This window comes from Barbatula barbatula, assembly GCF_947034865.1.
Source record: "Barbatula barbatula genome assembly, chromosome: 6".
Classification (NCBI taxonomy): domain Eukaryota; kingdom Metazoa; phylum Chordata; class Actinopteri; order Cypriniformes; family Nemacheilidae; genus Barbatula; species Barbatula barbatula.
In genome coordinates, this window is record NC_136765.1 from 19,042,221 (window position 1) to 19,062,673 (window position 20,453).

Here is a 20,453-nt window from a genome sequence, read left to right on the forward strand (position 1 = left end):
AGTTCAACGGCAGACTTTTTGGTGAAGAGGTCTTAACATGTTTACCACTGAGGGAGCTCCTTTGTTTGTAGGTTACTGGTGCCTGTATTTCATTAGAGAGTCACAATGAGGCAGACAAGTTCATACCTGAAGCCCAGACATCAAGACTTAGATGTAACGCAAATAAATAAGTCAAAGATTCAACTCCAAAGTTCTCCCTTAAGGCAAGGGTTCTGCTCTTGCCAGAGACATGTAGCAACAACTGCACAAGCTCAATGGCACAGTCAATCTTCATCTGTTAGCCTATGTTAAGTACACAAGGTGCTTTTCTCTTTAAACACTTTTTGTCGAGGTTCTGTAATGTATCTGTGCTTCATGACAGTGCAGTCAATAGGAGCTTTGCTGAGCAAACAGTAAAAACGGGGCAAATAATCACACGGAGCAATGCTTATTGCAATTAATATACAACCTGGCTCTTGTATTGTGAAGCCATCAATTACTTTAACCACATTTTGGCTATGTAGTTAACCATTTGTGCAGAACTGTAAACATTTACAACTGCACAGTTGCAATAACTCAGACAAAAGCAAACAAACTCGCTATTGTGAAGATGTGTGGTGTGTATTTTGTTTTCAGAAAAATCTATTGAGTACTTTTGTAAATTGTAAAGAGGCGTGAGCTCAGAATTTGCGTGAGCTCATATTGGCGTGAGCTCAGAATGTTGGTTAAATGTGTGGTGATGTTAGGACGATTTAGGTTTGCATAGTTACTCAACACTTCATGACTTTTAGTCTTTTTTTTTCTTATTTGAGTATAATTTTATTTGCAATAACCAGATGGATCAACACAGTCTCACAATAATTTGTGAAACTGTAATTTATTAATTCATATTCATGGACACGAATTTCGCACATTTTTGGTAACCCAGCATGACTTTCAGATGAATTGATTTTATCTATCTTTTATACAGTATCTATAAATAGACTCACCTAAAGGATTATTATACTAATACTGTGTTTTACCCTCTTTCGCCTTCAGAACTGCCTTAATTCTACGTGTCATTGATTCAACAAGATGCTGAAAGCATTCTTTACAAATGTTGGCCCATATTGATAGGATAGCATCTTGCAGTTGATGGAGATTTGTGGGATGCACATCCATGGCACGAAGCTCCCGTTCCACCACATCACCAAAGATCAAAATAGTATTTCTGCTCTGAAGAAAGATTGGGTTGAGTCTTTGTAGATATTGTTTTGGCTGTTGTCTTTGTTGTCCTAAATGTGAGGAGGTTGTAGTGATTGTTTTTTTTTAAAGCAGTCATGAAAATTACGAACAGAAGAAGCTTTATATCATATTTTTCTGAGCTCAATCTTTAAATAATCCTCTTTTACTCTTTGTGCATTGTGATTTTCCAGCAAATAAAAAATTATTTAGGTGCTAGGATCAAAATTTTCACTGTTACAACCTTTTACTACTTTGTTTAGGCACAAACATGTGGGAATTTGTTGCGTTCTGTACGGCAAAGGTTGTGGGCTTGAGTTATGGTGGTGAGAAAGCGAATATATGAAATGATTCCTCATGCCGATTAAACTCATGGCTGTATTGAGCAGAGAAAACTCAATAGATGTTGATAGATGTTGACCCTGGAATCATGAAACAAAAGAGACTATCAAACAAGGGGAGGGAGAGAGAGAGAGAGAGAGATGCAACATTTATCTGGTCATCTTTCTTTCATCTGGACAAACTGGTTCTTCTCATTTTTTTAAAGTCCATCCATTCCTGTCCATCCATCCAACAGAAATCGAGAGTCATAAGACCAGGCCACATTTTTCCAGTCTTCAACTGTCCAATTTTGGTGAGCACGTGCAAATTGTAGCCTCTTTTTCCTATTTGTAGTGGAGATGAGTGGGACCCGCTGGGGTCTTCTGCTGTTGTAGCCCATCCGCCTCAAGGTTCTGCGTGTTGTGGCTTCACAAATGCTTTGCTGCATACCTTGGTTGTAACGAGTGGATATTTCAAATATAAAGTTGCTCTTCTATCAGCTTGAATCCGTCGAGCCCATTCTCCTCTGACCTCTAGCATCAACAAGGCATTTTCGCCCACAGTACTGCCGCATAATTAATGTTTTTCCCTTTTCACACCATTCTTTGTAAACCCTAGAAATGGTTGTGTGTGAAAATCCCAGTAAATGAGCAGATTGTGAAATACTCAGACCGGCCCGTCTGGCACCAACAACCATGCCATGCTCAAAATAGCTTAAATCACCTTTCTTTCCCATTCTGACATTCAGTTTGGAGTTCAGGAGATTGTCTTGACCAGGATCACACCCCTAAATGCATTGAAGCAACTGCCATGTGATTGGTTGATTAGATAATTGCATTAATGAAAAATTGAACAGGTGTTCCTAATAATCCTTTAGGTGAGTGTATATATCAACACACAATCTGATGAGAATTCATACGTATTTTACAAAGTGTCTCATTCGTGTGAATTTCTACGCTCTCAATCGTATGTTTCGTTATGAGTTGAAAAGAGATTGAAGTCGGAACTGATCGGTCAGGTGCTGGCGGAAGAGCCGATTCTTAAAGATGGCTACAGAATCTGCTGATCTTGTAGCAGCGGGAAGATCATTACACAAATGTGGAACCGATCCAGAGAACTATTTTGTTACTTTTTGGAATGGCACCACAAGACGTTGTTCATTTGCAGAGCGTAGGGATCAGGTGGGTACATAGCGAATGAATAGAAGGGGGTGCCGATCCAGTGGTGGCCTTGTTCTTTGATATCAAGTTATGCATAAAAATAATCTAAAATCAAGTGATCACACCTGAGATGAACTCCTGCATTTCTGCATAGATTCTTACATCGGAACTGAATGACTAATAGCATTGGCTTCCAAAACACGTATTACTTAGAAATGAGGATATACTACAGTTCATAAACTTTACAATATGCAGGAATGACAGATCACGTCATAAGAAGGAGAAAACCTAATCTTATGGTAAAAACTTTATGATCTGTTTTATTAGATGACTTTTCTCCAACTTTCAATATTATTCAGCAAGACCAATTTCCAGTTGAACGTCGAGGGTTATATGATCTGCTCAGTCTGGGACAGACAGCTAATTTTCTGAAGTTCTGAAACATTCCTATAATTCTATGTGTGTGTTCAAACTACTTAAGGGCGTGTGGAATATAAAGCCAACCAATAAAACTCAAAGATCTCCGGTATTTCACTGTTGACATTAGTTTTTCAGAACATGTTTTTCAAATGTTATGTTTCTAAGGATATCCCGGGCCAATGAACAATATTGGTTTGGAGACTTCCTGTTGTTAAAATTTTTACTTTTGCAATAATATCGATTGAATATTTCATTATTTTCTTGACAAACTATAATTTCTCCCTTCTATAGGGCAGAGCAGGGTTCTTGTAGTTTTTTTTATTTGCTTTAAATTTTTTTGTTTTTGTATGTATTTTAATTTGAGATCTTTTACTATGTTTCTTTCTATATGCCAAAAAAAGCTAAGTGTTATAAAAGTGTCTAACTTTGTAAGTATCTAAAACAAAAACAATGTGGTTCCACTTTAGTTGGTAATGGTTTTTTTGTTGTTATTTTTATTTTAAAGAAAATGGTACTTAGTTTTCGTTACTCAACACGGAGAATTTATTATGATGGTATAAACTGAACGGGCTGTATCACAGCAGAACTACATTAGCTTACCCTCAGTTTAGTTTCACACTGACAATGTAAAAATGAATTATTGCTAGTATTTTATCTTGAAAAACACTTGCACGGCCCAACTTTCTTTAAACTGAATGATTCTGTAAATTTATGTTTTAAAAATCAATTTTATGTTTTGAAAAGTAAAGTTTTATCACTTAAATGTTTGACCATGTGTTGCTGAGCATTGGTAGAAGACATGTTTCAAAAGATAATATTACCGCATCTACAGAACATGTAAACTTTAAATGTCTTCAGTCACTTTTGGACTTTGCCCTATGTCTTTTGTAGTTTCGGTGTGTTGCTGTGTGTGGTTGGCAGGGAAGTCATGTTGGTGCTGTAGAACCTGTTTGGTGGCTCTCCGTGCATTTATCTGACAGAAACTTCATGACAGCGAGCATGCATGACACGGTCACATTCATTTGGAGTTTGGACGTGTCAACATCAGCAGCCGCGGATAAACTCACATGAACAACAATAGGTAAGTGGGTCACACTCAGATTTCACATGTGCTTGTGTGATCATCAGAAATAATAGTATAATGCAAACATCGATTTATCAAACGTGGGGTTTTTACCATCTGATTTTCTTTGGGAATAGTCGTCTCTGCTTCAGATGAGAAATGATGAATTAAATCGGGTAATCTGCAGAACCCAATTGTTTCAAATGGGGCATTTAAAAGCAAAGATCAAAATAGTATTTCTGCTCTGAAGAAAGATTGGGTTGAGTCTTTGTAGATATTGTTTTGGCTGTTGTCTTTGTTGTCCTAAATGTGAGGAGGTTGTAGTGATTGTTTTTTTAAAGCATTCATGAAAATTACGAACAGAAGAAGCTTTATATCATATTTTTCTGAGCTCAATCTTCTGTACGGCAAAGGTTGTGGGCTTGAGTTATGGTGGTGAGAAAGCGAATATATGAAATGATTCCTCATGCCGATTAAACTCATGGCTGTATTGAGCAGAGAAAACTCAATAGATGTTGATAGATGTTGACCCTGGAATCATGAAACAAAAGAGACTATCAAACAAGGGGAGAGAGAGAGAGAGAGAGAGAGAGAGATGCAACATTTATCTGGTCATCTTTCTTTCATCTGGACAAACTGGTTCTTCTCATTTTTTAAAGTCCATCCATTCCACAAGCATTCCAGATCCGAGTTAAACTATGGTTAAAGGATAAGAATGAACTGCTATGTTTTTTTGTTAAACTTACAGCATCTAACGCTTAACAAATGTAGTCAACACATATAGACAATGTTCATATAGACAAGGCAAATTTGAAAACGATTTTTCTCCAAAAGTGGCCCAAAGCAGCAAGTGACCCAAGCCTTTGGCCTTCGATGTATATATAGTTTCTTTACAGCGATTTACTAACATGGTATTTCAAATAAAATCAATTCTTGTTTTCCTTGCGACAAACACCAACTCACAATGGATATTTAGTGCTGGTGAATAAACAGCAACCATACTTACAGGCTATTACATCTTCTGAAAATAGAGGTTGGACCTGACGTTTCCCTCATAATTCCTTCCAGAATTAAGATTGTTACAGGCCTCAAAGGATCACCAGTCTTCCTTCACATCTTTAAATAGCAATGCAATACTTCTTAAGCCATGTGAGGAGAGTGATGCTACTTTTTTCACAGTCTGTGTCATGTTGTACATGATGCAATACAGGTGGAACAAATGTATAAAATAGTGTGGGAGGGGTTTAGATAGGAAGTGATGAGGCGATCACACTATAAATGCACATACAAATACAAGAGGACTAAAAAAACTGGTTTTGATTTAAAGCTGCAGGGGATTCTCTGCTGTTTTGTGGTCTGTAGCCTCAAATTCCGACGAATTCTGACTCATGATTAGTCACAGTTTGTCTTTGTATGTTCCTCAAAATATTACAGTAATGTTTTGTTAAATGACAGTAAATTAGCGAGCCCACCAGCCATTTTGACTGAAATGAATTACTGTCTAAATGTTTTGTTCTCTTCTGTTTTCACAGATGGTCTGAGAACTGGTTTTCATGACATTTCCAGTACTTAAAGTGAAAAAATAATGGTTGGTGCTCTCTAATCACAAATCATTCTCTGCAAATCATTCTACCTGATATACACATTACTATACTATAAGATTATAAATATTGTATGGTAGTTACTCACCTTAACGTTTCTTTTTCATGTGCAGAATGATAAAGGTCAGATGGTTTTGGATGAGATGAAGGAAGGAGGTGTTGTCGTCACAGGCATTAGAAATCCAGCGATTAATCTGAGAGAAGGTACAATCCTATTTCAAAAAGCACACATATCATCCCTGCATGAAATTTAAGGGCTGAATGTTATAAGAGAACATTATTTGGAAAACTATCTTTGTGCTAGTGATTTAAATCTGGTTTCCTGAGGACACACAATACTATAGTTTGTATGCCCCACTTATCTGACACTTAAGATAACAAGCTAAAGCTAACAAACATCACTTTAAGTAAACTAGCAGACAAAAAACTAATCTGAATACTATATAATGGTACAAAAATTATGTTTGAATCCCTAAAAACTTTATAGCAGCTCAGGAACCTTATAGCCAAAATGGCTCCTAAACTACAAGAACCATTAAAGAACCTTTACATTTGAGAATGTATGACCCGGTTTCACAGACAAAGCTTGGACTATTTTAATGGTAATTTGGGTTTTTTAAGGTGCATCTATAGAAATGCAATAGAAAAAACACATTGGTGTGAATCTTGAGACACAACTCAAGTGCACTGACTTATTTCAAACAGGGGCCCGGGCCTGTTTTGTAAAAATTATGCTTAATAATTAATTTCGAAAGTATGTTTTAATGTCTCTAATCTGTAGTCTATTTAATGGTTCTTCTAGGTGAACAGTTTGTTGCTGCCACCATTCATCTTGATCATCTCAGTAAAGATGATGTAATGAAGCTGATCAAAATCATTGAGCCTTATGACAAGAACCTTGAACTTAAGACCACAGCAGATCTGAAAGCAGGACTGGTAAGAACATAGAACATATAACAAATTAACAAAATCAAGAGCAGAATACCTTTAAATTTCATCGCTGTCTGTATTGATTCTATTCTTCCTCTATCTAGTCTCTTGCTGATCTTCGATTGAACAGAGAATTTCCACAGGCAGAACTTGGAGCACCAGGTGTTCATGTTGAAGGACTCAATGGAGGAATAAATGCCCCGAACCTCAAGGGTGGAATCACAGCCCCCACAGTAAACGGAAAAATGTCAAATATTGAGCTAAATAAATCCACAACCAACTTCAGCACCCCAAAATTCCAAATGCCACCCTATGACCTCTCTGGTCCAAAGCTCAACGGTTCAGGTCTAGATGGCTCAATAGACGGACCTGATGTTAATGTCTCCACTCCCAAACTAAACACCCCAGATATTTTTGTCAATGTGGACAAACCTGAATTCAATGCCAAAACCCCCAAATTTAAGATGCCCAACTTCAATCTACGTACCAAAAAGCCAAAGGTGGGCGGTGATGTGAATTTATCCACCCCAGACCTGAGTGCTGACCTAAAAAACCCTGATCTGAGTCTGTCATCCCCAAAGATTAATGGAGAATTCAACTCCCCTGATATAGACCTGATCCTGCCCAAGACTGACCTCAGTGGACCAGATCTGGACATTGAAACGCCAAAAGCCAACATTGAAGCTCCCTCTGGAAAGTTCAAATTCCCCAAATTGAAGAAAAACAAAACGGCAAAAGTCAAAGTACCAGATGTGAATGTTGATGCAGATATCGATACACCAAATCTCTCTCTTTCCTCCCCAAAGGTGAATGCAGAGGTGAGAGCGCCAAATGTTGACATTGATCTGCCAAAAGCCAATCTTGACTCTCCCAGTGTAGATGTTAAATCTCCTAACATTGATTTAGAGCCTACATCTAACAAAATGAAGTGGGAAACATTTAAAAAACGCACGTTTGGGCATAAGGCTAAAGCACCAGAGGTTGACTTAGATGGAAACGTCTCAACACCTGATCTGAGTCTTTCAGCACCAAAGGTTAAAGGAGGAATCAGCAACTCAGATGCAGATGTGACTTTACCAAGAGCTGACATAAAGACCCCTAATGTTGATTTAAAAGCACCTGATATGGACATTCATGCTTCATCTGGAAAGCCCAAATTCCATGGTCTTAAATTGCCAAAGTTTGGCAAATCAAAGGTGAAGGGTCCAGATCTAGATGCAAACCTACAGATACCAGACTTGGATTTATCAGCTCCTGATGTAGACATCAATGTGCCAAAAGCTAAACTAGACGGTCCGAATATAGATGTCAAGGCTCCAAACCTTAACCTCTCTGCACCAAAAATCAAGACTGATATAACCAGACCAGACCTGGATATTAAAACACCAAACCTTGACGTCGATGCTCCAGATGTTGATATAGTAGCTCCATCTGCAAAGTTGAAGAAACCCAACCATAAACTGCCTAAAATAAACCTCACCGGGCCAAAAGTGAAAGGACCAGATGCAGATCTCAATGGACCAAATGTTGACGTCTCAGTCCCTGATTTTAATGTGAAAGCACCTAAAGCAGATCTTCAAGGGCCTGACATAGACTTGAAAGCTTCAAATCTCAATCTGTCAACACCCAAAATGAAGGGCAAAATTAGCACTCCGGATTTGGATCTGGATTTGCCAGAGGCTAATCTGAAAACTCCAAATGTAGATCTGCAAGCATCAGATCTGGAGCTAGATTTAAATTCTCCAAAAGTAGACATCAATGCCCCTTCCAGCAAAATCAAATTACCTAACTTTAAACGGCTCAAATTGGGTCTCACCGGATCTCGGGTAAAAGGACCAAAAGTAGATGTACCTGATCTAGACGTGAACATGCCCACAGGAGAACTCAAGGGACCTGATCTAGATGTGAAAGCACCTGATCTCAGCCTTTCCTCACCAAATGTTAAAGGTGACATATCTTCTCCATCCTTAGACGTTGATTTGCCAAAAGCGGACTTAAAAGCTCCAAGTGCAAACATTGGTGGAAATCTAAAATCACCAAATCTCACTCTGTCTGCCCCAAAAGTAGACATAAACTTGCCTAAAGCAGAGCTGGAAGGACCTGATGCAGATCTTAATGTCCCAGATGTCGACATCAATGCCCCTTCTGGAAAATATAAGATGCCACATTTTAAGATGCCCAAACTGAATCTATCTGCACCCATAGTAAAAGGCCCTGAGCTGGATGCTAATGCAGATTTGGGTGTCTCTGTTCCCAAACTCGAAGGACAATTAAACGCACCTGGTGTTGACCTGAAACTACCCAAAGCTGATGTCAGTGTGCCTGACATAAACGCATCTTTACCACATGCTAACGCAAGTTTTCCTGATCTAGACATCAAGTCCCCAGGCATACAGTCTTCGTCTGGCAAGCTTAATCTGATCAACATTAAGAAACCGACCGTAAAGGCCCATGGCATTGACCTAAATGCAGAAGCTCCCGATCTCAACCTCTCCACTCCCACTATTGAGGCAGATATGAAAGTTCCAGATGCTGATGTAAAGCTTCCCGCAGCAGACGTTGACATTAACGCTCCCAAGCTGAAACTCCCAACAAACAAAAAGTTTAACTTATTCGGCCCAAAAGTCAAATCTCCTGATGTTGACCTTTCAGCTGACGTAAGTGGATCAGATCTAAACCTATCAGCACCTGTGGTTGGCACTCCTGATGTTGACGTGAATCTACCCAATGCTATGGTTGATGTTGATGTTCCAGGTGTCAACGCCGATTTAGACAGTTCCAAACGTAAGGTCAAATGGCCATTCAAATGGCGCAGATCCTTAGAATCCAAAAATGGTGAGATAAACATTGATGCACCAGAAGTAGATGGTGACGCCGAAGAAATTCAACTTCCAAAAAATATGCCTGTGTTCAAGATCCACAGGCTACCCAACAGCAGCATTGACAGCTTGTTGCAAGAACGCACCGGAGCTATTGACCTCAACGGTGAGCCTTCCAAAGAACTAACTGACGCCATGGCCTTGCTCAAGACAAATTTGAGCTCTTTTTCTCCGTCGGCTGGGGGCAATGGAAAGACAGCTGCTGTAGACATCCGAGAAAGGCTGAGGTTGGCTAATGCACGTTCCACAAGCTCTGATTTTGACATAAGCCTATCTTCAGAACCAGGCAGCCCTAGTAAAGTGAATAGAGGAACTTTTAAAGTCACAAAGCCTGATGCTGATACAGACAATCCGGTGGTGGAGTCTACTAGCAAGGAAGATGATGAAAATGCCAAGCTTACCCTAGGCTTGAACAATATGCTTGGCTTGTCAACCGATTAAAGTTGAAATTAGTCTTAAAATGGAATTAACAACATTATCTACCCCACCTTGATATAGTTAATGCAATGTAAAAAATATCTCCAGCCGTTACCAAAGAATGGGTGTATGATGATTGGGTAATGTAGAGAAATGCATTGATGGTACAGCATTAGTGAAGCTAAAAGAGATGTAATTATTTTTGTATGAGTGCAAGTATATTGATAATTGTACAAAGTTCTCTTCTAATGTAATTGATTGTATTACCTTCCCAAAATGAAAGAAAACATGCCAAACCTGTAATCCTGATTATATTTCTACTGTTTTACATGTATTAATCTAATATATAGTCTTCTGTTTACACTACATTCCTTTTTTATATATACAATAATATATATATACTGTATGTTCATCAGTATTGAGAATGGGACGTCCACTTTTTATACCTAAACATAACATCTATGTCATGCTGGATGTCTGTTTCATGTCTAATGAAGCCTGTGCCCACTGATATAATTTTACATAGGCACTAATCTCATTTTAATAAAGCCAGTTATGAACAAAGCATGCCTTATTTATTTAAACCTCAGAATTGGGTGGTCACATGAAATATTAATTATATTTAAAGTGCATTTGAAAAAAACTAATTGGTAATGTGCTTTTTTATCGCAAGACAATAAGATGCTGTTGTTATCATAGATCACAGCGTACTGTTAATGGTCGTGTTTTATTTTTGGAGGATCTATTTATATAAATGCAATATAGTAACATAACTATGGCCGTTTCTCGATATGCGTTCTTCAGCGGCCTTGTGTCCTTGTGTTCTCACTCTACGTCATCAGTAACCATCAAAGTCCAGTTCCAATACTCAAGAACAGAGAATGCATGAAAATACCCTGATGTGATCTCGATATCAAGGATGCATCGTATGCAGCTTTGCGTGCCATGGAATCCGCTTGTAGTCGAATAAGTAACTGCGGCGCATCCATCCAATTTCGTTTTTCCTAGGCTGCCTCGCAAAACCAGTCTCCAAAAGAACACAAGTCTGTTTCTTGGTGTTGTTGGAATTGAGAAACACACATTGTCTTCAAAGGTGACCTTAGATAATGAAGCGTTGTGTTTTTTATTAAATTATATATATCGACATCGAAAATTGCAATGTAACTACAGTAGCCCTAAATAGACACTGCTCTACAGAATGTGTTTCATAAATACGTTATCTACTTCAGCAAAAAAGCGAAAATGTCGTCAGCCACCGTAGTCCTGTGAAAGGGAGGGGTGGACTGTGGAGTGCACATTGGTTGCAATTCGCGACCTTACCGCTAGATGCTACTAGATTTCATACACTGGACCTTTAAGGAAAAATATTTGAAACTATAGAGATACTTAAGACATGTTTTTCAGATTCAGTATGTTTTATTGTTAAACAAAGAAAAGCCCCAATGCACACAAACAGATATGGCTTTCTTTAACTTCCAGACACAGAGAATCAAAAACTGGTGGACAAGGGCAGAAAACCAAGCAAAACTTTTTTAAATGAGTCTGTTCAAAAAAGGTGCTGTGCTCAACCTACACCTGTACTTGATATTGTTGAACTATAACTTTGAACCCCAACCATCCATTTTAAAACAATCATATATTTAAAAAAACACTTCTAAATGCATTGGTTAGTGCAGTCTTACTGCTCTTGGACCACTTCTTTCTCAAAGACTCAAGTTTAAGTGCCATTCTTACCAAATATCATAGTGCAGTGCAATGGGGCATTTAACATAGATTAGACACAATGGTGTGAACTATATATGAAATTATGTTCAACTGGCCACTTAAAGAACCCCTAATAATCCTTAATTCAGACAATTACATGAATTCTCATAATAGCTATTTTATAATATAATGAAATGTCACCAAATTCTATAATGCATCACATTAAGATGAACCAGTTGAAATGGACATGATTATTGAACATTGAATATTGCAAATCTCTTTGACATCTCTTCGGTCATGTGAGAAGAGCAGACATGACTTCATGTGCGAAATCATCTCAAAACATATTTGGATCTCGAGTCAAAAACAATGTGAGTAACACTTCCCGAAACAACCAATTACTCCAGAGGTAAAGATGACTCAATAAAAATAAATTAAATACCATACAAGTACAGCGCATACTGATGTGCTGCTTGATCACTCCATATATTTGTTAAACATTGCTCCAACCTTGCTGGACGTGATTTATCATGAAACCATTATTTGCTTTATCAAGATACAGGGGGTATTCCAGAAAGCAACTCAATAAGCAACTATAATTTCAGAATCTAAACGTATGTAATCAAATGTATATAGCTAGTCATCGTCCACGTTTGGCGATTAATATTAATGAGGTGCAGAATTTACATTGAATGAAATCGTTGTGTGGGTGTAGCTGTCGCAGTAATAGAAACAGTTTCTAAAATAGAAACGGCCGTTGCTCGTTGCGTAAATTATATGTGTGGTTAGGACAAAGCCTCTCATTAACATGGAAAAGATCCCTTTTATCGCGTGTCACAGCATCGCATCGCGTCGCGTCTGGTTAGGACAAGGTGTCAGAGTAAGCCGATAAACAAACCACAGATAAGGTGTGATATTGTAATTGTAAACTATTTTAATTCATACAGTTGCTGTATGTTTTAAGTGCTATTGTTCCTAAAATGATTTCGCTATATTATTTTGTGCGTTTTGAAAGATTTTTAGGCGTCCGTTTCCGTTTAGAACATCTTTCCATGTTCACCTTAACTCTCTTCCATTTGACTTCTGACTGCATTGACCGTGAAGCGGTTTCAATACCCTACATTCTGAAATACCCCTAGCAATAAAACGTCCAGTTTACAACCCTGTAAACACTATTTTTGCCTGACCACTCATCAGTAGTGTGTCTTCTGACTCACTCTGTGATTCAAGGAACACTTTTCCCTGTAGAAGTTTGCAGTTACAGTTCTCAGTTATCCCCAGCTAATTGGCTTTTTGCCAGCGCGATGGCCAGTCGTTCTCTATCCATCTCTGGAGCAGTCTGAGCACGTCGATGCGCTGGTAGGTCTGGCAGAGTTCGGTGAGCTCTGTGACGTGTTTCTGGTTGTAGCGCATGAGGAACTCTTGCGTGGGACTGTGATAGGTGGAGCCGTGTGTGCGCTGCTCTAGAAGTGTGAGCTCGTCATAGCTCATCCCCCAGCGGCTCGCGAAGTTCTTCCAGTTTTTGACGGTGCAGTGATTCGGGTCCAGCTTCAACCGCAGGGTGTACAGAAGATCTTCGTCGTTCATCAGGTCACTGATTTTGGGTGGAGGGGCGGAGCAGAAATATTTCTTAGGGTCTTTACTGAAATCTAGAGAGCGGGAAAAGCAAAGGAGTCGCATGTAATCTCAAAGTAAATGATGCAGGGATAATAAAAAGAGGCAAAAATGTTCTCTGCATCAATGATACATACCTGAAGAAACCGAAGCTGACGGAAAAATATTACTCCCATCATTTTCCACAGGCTGGGGATAAAGGGTGATATTGAAGTTACATAAACTAAATTCTAAAACTAGAAGCAAATCCATCACTCTAATAAAAACGCAACTGAGATCTGAAATGTCAAAAGGGAATAGCCCAAAGAAGTGGAATAATATGTCTTTTACACTGGCAGTTACACAATAACCACATATTTCCTCAGCAACCCACATCTCACTACTGCTCAAGAAGCATTACGAGACAAGACATGTGGTCTACATCTACAAATACACTCCCTGTCATAAATTGTTACGTGACATCCGCAAGCGCTGTTAGAACTCAACCAACTCACTCAATATGCAAAGGAATGATGTCAGACCACTAAAAGATCGCATGACTCACCTGTTGTATCCTATGCGCAGAAGGAGTCAGGCAACCAGGGGGAAAGGAGCTGAGCTGAAGGGTCACAGGATCTGAGGTGAGTCAGAGGTCAGAATCTATTAAAACCTCTGCTATCTGCTATCAAAAGTTTGTCTTTGTGTCTTCTCAAATAGAACTATATGGAAAGTGTGGAGGCTGACCAAAAGTTCACTATTCTCAAGCATCATCGACTATGATCGAATACTACACCGACAGGAAATACATTTTTAGGGGAAGGTATACAGATCTTATCAACACAGATGTCAAGACGGTTGAATAAAGCACCTGAATGAATCAATAACTAGAATAAACAAATAGCATCATCTGAAAGAAAAACAAACACTCTAGACATGAATCACTCCCAATATATAAACAGTCAGCAACACAATAAAAAGACAAAAAATACCTCTCATATCTTGTGGATCAGTGACCTGAACAGGGTAATTCGACCTCAGCGACTGAAAACAGATGAAAACCCTTAATAAGCACAGGTGAGATGAAACAACACACACATGTGTATCAGTGACAGAAGACAATACAGCTTTGTTTCTCATTCTACATGTAGAGGCAGATTTGATGTGCGAACTGTGCGGCAAGAAACTTTCAGAAACATAGACAAATCAGCAGAGGACATGCTCGAACAAACCTCTGAGAATGAGCAGAAGGCTTTATAGAACACTATGCATTGCAATGCCCCACCCCTCTCCCACTAGAAAGGATTTATATCAACAGTTTTGTCATATCACGTATGAAAATCGTGTCCAACCAATGTAATCTGGGCCGTTTGATGGCAGAATGAAAGGCAACAATGTTTACGACTCATGTAGTGTGTCAAAACAACCCAAAGTCTATATCACTCACAAGTTCCTGTATGAGAAGAGACAACATACCATCTCTGTAACAAAGGTGCTGGGGTCAGTGTCCTCCACCGGTTCAGAAGCCACTCTTCCTACAAAAAGAAAAACTCTGGTGTAACAGTATAGTGGAAAATAACACGTCACAGTGGCTAGAAGTGATAGACAGACAGGAACTTATTTTGATACTTACTTATAATGTACTATCAGTAGATGTAGGCACATATGCTGAAGGTCCTTTGTCTTGTATATTTATATCATCAAACTTTTTATTTAACAAGTATAAATAGCTTTTATGACGTTTAATGAGATAATTCAGTCATCATTTACTCACCCTTAGATTGTTTCAAACCTGTATAAAGTTTTGCTGAACACACATTTGGAAGAATGTCAGATCTCACCACCCAAATGGTACCTGCCATAGTAGGGAAAATGAATACTATAGGAGTCAATGGGGGGTGAGATTTGACAATCTTCCAGATATCTTCCCGTGTGTTCAGGAGAACAAAGATATGTATACAGGTTTGGAACATGATGACAGCATTTTCATTTTTGGTATACCTTTAATACTACTTAATGTAATATAAAGAAGTGCAAAAATGTACCAATTCACATGAAGAAATGTAATTGTTGAGTGTGGAAATTTGAAGATAAAATCATTTATTATTGTTTTTACAGACACCAATATGTTGAGGTGACATTTTGATCACATAATGTAAAGTCTGCACTATAATAAATGTATGGTATACAGGTACCAGACACAAAAAGATGTGCAGGGATTCTTCTTTCACTTCAATATGATTTTCTGCTTTGAAACCATGTGTGTTATGAAAAGCGCTGTAGAAAATAAAAGCAAAAGTTCTCAAATAAACTTCCTTCCTCAGCATCCGTATGACAACGGAACCAATAAAAATTTAATATAGGCTAAGTCACAACGACTAAATGACTAAGAAGGAAGTGAGAGGTATGTGTGTGTTTTGCCCGTGTCTGTGTCTGTATGGATCAATAATCTTTTAAGGGGTTGAAATATCTATGAAATAACTGTACAATTACACATCATTTCCTAAATGATTGTAGCTAAAGGTTCAACATAAAAAGCTTGTCGACAAGACGTCAAGACGTTATTAACACTTTCATTATGTAATTCTTTAATTATCAAGATGCATCTTTGAAAAAGAATAAAACCTGACCACACTATGAATGACTTAGACTGAAACACGGAACATGTTAACCAAGGATCGGCAACCAAAAAACCCAGGTTTATTCTATAGTAACACATATGATATCAGAAGCAGACATCAGTGTGAGAAAAAACACCTCTCACCTAAGAATTGATAAAAAGATGCATGACGGTTGTATAATGTATAACCTCATCCAAACAGATCGGTAGAGCTTATAATGAACGATTTATTTACTTTTTTAATTCATGTACCCTCATAACCAATGGGTAACCAAATACAAGAACCTCCCCCTCCAAACGACATCAATAGTACTCTCTACATGGTGGGACTATGTTCTGACCAAGGGCTTCCAATATCTAATGATCCAATGACCCAAAAGGAAATGAAATCAAGTTCTGCTGCTCTATGTTTTTCTATCTCATTCCAGAAGCCGTAAGACTCGAAAATGTCACAATGTGTAAGGCTTCCTTAACATCTGTACAAAGCAAGGCATCTTTAACATTTTAATGCAACTCTTCATATGATTTCTAAAAGAAACGTTTCTGTAAAAAGTAATGCTACCAGAGTTTTCCCTCGCTGTATATCATAACCAAGTCTTCGAGGAACTTAAGTTAGAATGTGGTTTCAAGTGGTTAACCTGTGTGAAAAAAAGGATGTCGGCCACACTATCTCTCACTTACAAACAGTGACAACCCTAACTACTTCACATAAAAAGTATACACCATTGAGAGGTTTTGAGAGATTCTTCCGTTTAGATCATTTTCCTTCATTAAAACAGTACCGGACAAAGCACTTGTATTCTCTGTAATGAAATAAAGGGAAATTCCTAAGAAATCCCATCAACTAATAAAGTGACTGAATGTAGGCACAGTCACATGCTCCTTTTCTCACATTGACTACCACAAGAACAGACTGGGAAAATATTGAACATACAAACTTCAAACTCTGATACAAACCCTGAATAGAAACAATTTCCCAGCACCACGAGATGATATTATCTGGAAAATCAAACAAAACTATTTCTTGTTTCGCTTCTCTTATCATACTTCCGTGAGAATAAAGAACACTTCTTAATATCTGTTTTACATAATCACTGAACATCATAACATAAACAGTTACTTCGAGAGTTTACAAAACTCTTGCTGTGTGTTATTGTAATGTCTTTTTAACCTAGAATGACAGAGAGATGAACCTGGACAACTAGTGCGGCAGCATTATACAGACAATAATCTGCACTTGCTACATTCAGAACTGTAGACGAATCCAAACCTGTGCAGCCTGAATCCATTCATGACTGTTTCTGCTTAACAAGGGAATGCAGAGAGCATGTACCTGCTTGCGCTGCGTGAACTTGAAGAGATAAAATGTAAACCACATCATAATGTAGCCCTGCAGGGCAAAACCCCTCTGCATGGATCTTCTGCATGCACGACCACCCATATGCTACCAAATCAAGACACAAAAACTGCAATAAGCTATAAACTCTGTCACCTCAGTCAAACATGTAAAAGTCTTTGAAAAAAACCCGAAACGTTTTGTAATGCAACAAAGTAACAAAGATAAGATGCATCCACATGTAGCCTACCAGTGCCAAAAGCCCACTCGGATAAGCACTGTGTTAACATGTCTACTGTTATTTAAAATATAAATGGGCCCTGCACGTTATTTTCGTCCGTGATTCTCATCAACAGTCTTTAGTAAATAACAAACAATCTACACAAACGAAGGCTTATTTATCAAAGACATGCGAAGTAAATAACGAATCAAACTTTTCCCCAGAAACAGCACGTTCATGTAGGTACACTTACCATACGTCTCACTGTACGCCTTTAAACTGGTCATGTTCTCAAAGATTGTTCCGAACATAGGAGAGCATGGACTGTGCCCTTTACATTAGCCGGGAAATGTTGTTTGAAATCGGCGTCTCCTTCACCTTTGTGCGCTTTTCTGCACAGATGACCCGACGGATCAAGTCCAAGCTGCCAAATCTGACTTTTCTGACGGAGTCAAGTTTAAAGAAAGAGAAACACATATACGTCTGGTTCCACTTTACGCACACGCACGCGTTTGGGGACGCACCTCAGCGACTTTGAGCTCATGCGGAACGCATCGCGCATCGCGCATCTAGCATCTCACCCACACGAGGAAATTGCGTAGATGCCCGAGCAGCGTTAGGATAGAGATAAGATCATTTTCTCACCTCTACACAAGATACGCAAGAGCAGGAGCGCACAGCGTGCAGAAATGACTAATGTAAGACTTTACATACAATAACTGCATAGGCTACATTAAATACCCCGTTACAAATGTTATCAGGCCTATTAATTATAAGAAGATTTCTATAAGCGAACATGATAATATAAAGTCAACAGCATGGATTTACTTAAAATGAATATGGTTCAAAATGTCTTGTTTATTAGGTACAGCTTACCTATTACAACAAGCTGCTGTTTCAGTCAGTTAAATATACCCGCCACTAAACTGGGACCAAATATGTGTGTAATCCAGTGACTGAACTAAACCGTTGTCATTTTCTTTAGTTGCTTCTCTAAAACGACCACTGAGGGTCGCCAAAGCCACACGGTTGAAAACGTTCATGTTCTTTGTTGCAACACGACGTGTGTGCAGTTTCAGTGATCTTCTTAATGTACCTTTTTAACAAAGTCAGAAATACTTTTTTTTGTAAGCACAAAGCTATAAAGTATGGTCTATAAAAAGCGAACCAACTGCCTTTAATGTGTAGCCTAGTTGACCCGTGTGTGTGTTGTTATTTTATTCGCTTGTTTGCACAAAAGCTTTAGGAATAATATGATGACATGATTTGGAATATAGAACCAACATACAAACCGACTGCTGATGGAAGAACACATTTTGAGTCAAAACCTACCAGTTTTGGCTGAGACATCCTATATGACAACTAATTTGTAACTGTTCAGAATAGTGTTCTACTCACAGAGCAGTGACAGCATAGAACAGTGTTCCACTCATAGAACTGACAAGTCCACAGTAGTGTTTTACTTATAGAATCCTGAGAACGACAGTTCATAATAGTGTTCCACTCATAGAATACTGACACTGCAGAATAGTTTTCCACTTGAAGAATACTGACAGTGCACAACTGTGTTCTACTTATAGAGTAATGGCAGCATAGAATAGTGATCCACTTGAAGAATACGGAGCGTTCACAATTGTGTTCTACTTATAGAATACACACTGTATAGTGTACAGTACTTGTAGAATGCTGACCGCGCAGAATAGTGTTTGAAGAACACTTACAGCGTTCAATAGTGTATTACTTAAGAGCACAAAATAGTGATCCACTTGAGGAATACTGAGCGTACACAATTGTGTTCTACTTATAGAATACACACTGTATAGTGTACAGTACTTGTAGAATGCTGACCGCGCAGAATAGTGTTTGAAGAACACTTACAGCGTTCAATAGTGTATTACTTAAGAGCACAAAATAGTGATCCACTTGAAGAATACTGAGCGTGCACAATTGTGTTCTACTTATAGAATACACACTATATAGTGTACAGTACTTGTAGAATGCTAAAAAGCGCAGAATAGAACACTTTTGAACGCTGTAAGTGTTCTATTTAGAGCACAAGTTCTTCAACACTTGATCTGCTTGTAGAACACTGCCAGTGCAGAATAGTGTTCTATTTGTAGAAGACTTACAATGTGCAGCGGTGTTCTACTTCTAGAATACGGACAGTCTAGCATAGTGTTCTACTTATAAAACACTGACAGAACAGAAAAGAGTTCTTATGGAACAGTGACAGTATTCTACATACATCATAGTGTTCTTCTTAGTGACAGTAAAAAATAGTGTTCCACTTACAGAACAGCGACATAATATCAGTGGAAGCATATATGATCTACTTACGGACCAGTGATAGCACATAAGTTATCTTGCTTGTAGAATACTGAGAGTGTACAATAATATCCAACTTTAGAATACTGACAGTGCAGAATAGTGATCTACTTGAAGAATACTGACAGCACCTTAAAGCACCAGACAAGTTTAATACAATATAATACGTGATCCTTCTGAATCTCGTTTCAGACCATTATCAGCGGGATAAAGAGATGAGAAGAGAGAAACAGATCCCAACACTGATAAACATCACCTCTCTCATCCTCGTTTTGACACAGTTTTCATATTTAATCTCTTTCATCCCGTATTCTCCGTAAATGTTAATGTTGGCTTCACTTTACTGAGGCGATGTATTAGATGTATCCATGTAGAAAGAGAACATTAATACACTACTCGGAAAGCACCAAGCAGAATAATTGGCTGCTCGATACATACTAAATGCTCCATTGTTTAAAATGGCAGGTCATGGCGTGATGTACTTTTCTGATACAGTCCATTTAACAACAGAGGGTTCAAGAAGAAAATGAAAAGCTACTAGATAGTGTTAATCACGCAGCACTTCATCTGCACGAATAATTACTGAACAATGAACATTTCAAATGTAATTTCTTACTCGCGGGTGTTTTCTTAATCGTTTTTTCCAGGGAGAGTATACTTACCTTTT

At 38.4% G+C, this 20,453-nt stretch overlaps 2 protein-coding genes across 2 annotated transcripts; one reads left to right on the plus strand and one right to left on the minus strand.

The window, feature by feature from the left end:
* The first annotated feature begins 3,724 nt into the window (after positions 1–3,724).
* Positions 3,725–10,627, plus strand: LOC306894989 (uncharacterized protein). Its single transcript, XM_079457867.1, has 5 exons — positions 3,725–4,182; positions 5,697–5,752; positions 5,879–5,969; positions 6,568–6,701; positions 6,800–10,627. The coding sequence occupies exons 2-5, from the start codon at positions 5,750–5,752 to the stop codon at positions 10,013–10,015; spliced, it is 3,444 nt and encodes a 1,147-aa protein (XP_079313993.1). The 5' UTR covers positions 3,725–4,182; positions 5,697–5,749; the 3' UTR covers positions 10,016–10,627.
* A 765-nt stretch (positions 10,628–11,392) lies between these two features.
* Positions 11,393–18,073, minus strand: edaradd (EDAR-associated death domain). The gene is made up of 6 exons (XM_079457952.1): positions 17,715–18,073; positions 14,762–14,820; positions 14,278–14,329; positions 13,854–13,924; positions 13,447–13,498; positions 11,393–13,344 (listed from the first exon to the last, which is right to left on the minus strand). The coding sequence occupies exons 1-6, from the start codon at positions 17,770–17,772 to the stop codon at positions 12,977–12,979; spliced, it is 660 nt and encodes a 219-aa protein (XP_079314078.1). The 5' UTR covers positions 17,773–18,073; the 3' UTR covers positions 11,393–12,976.
* Between the last annotated feature and the right edge of the window lie 2,380 nt (positions 18,074–20,453).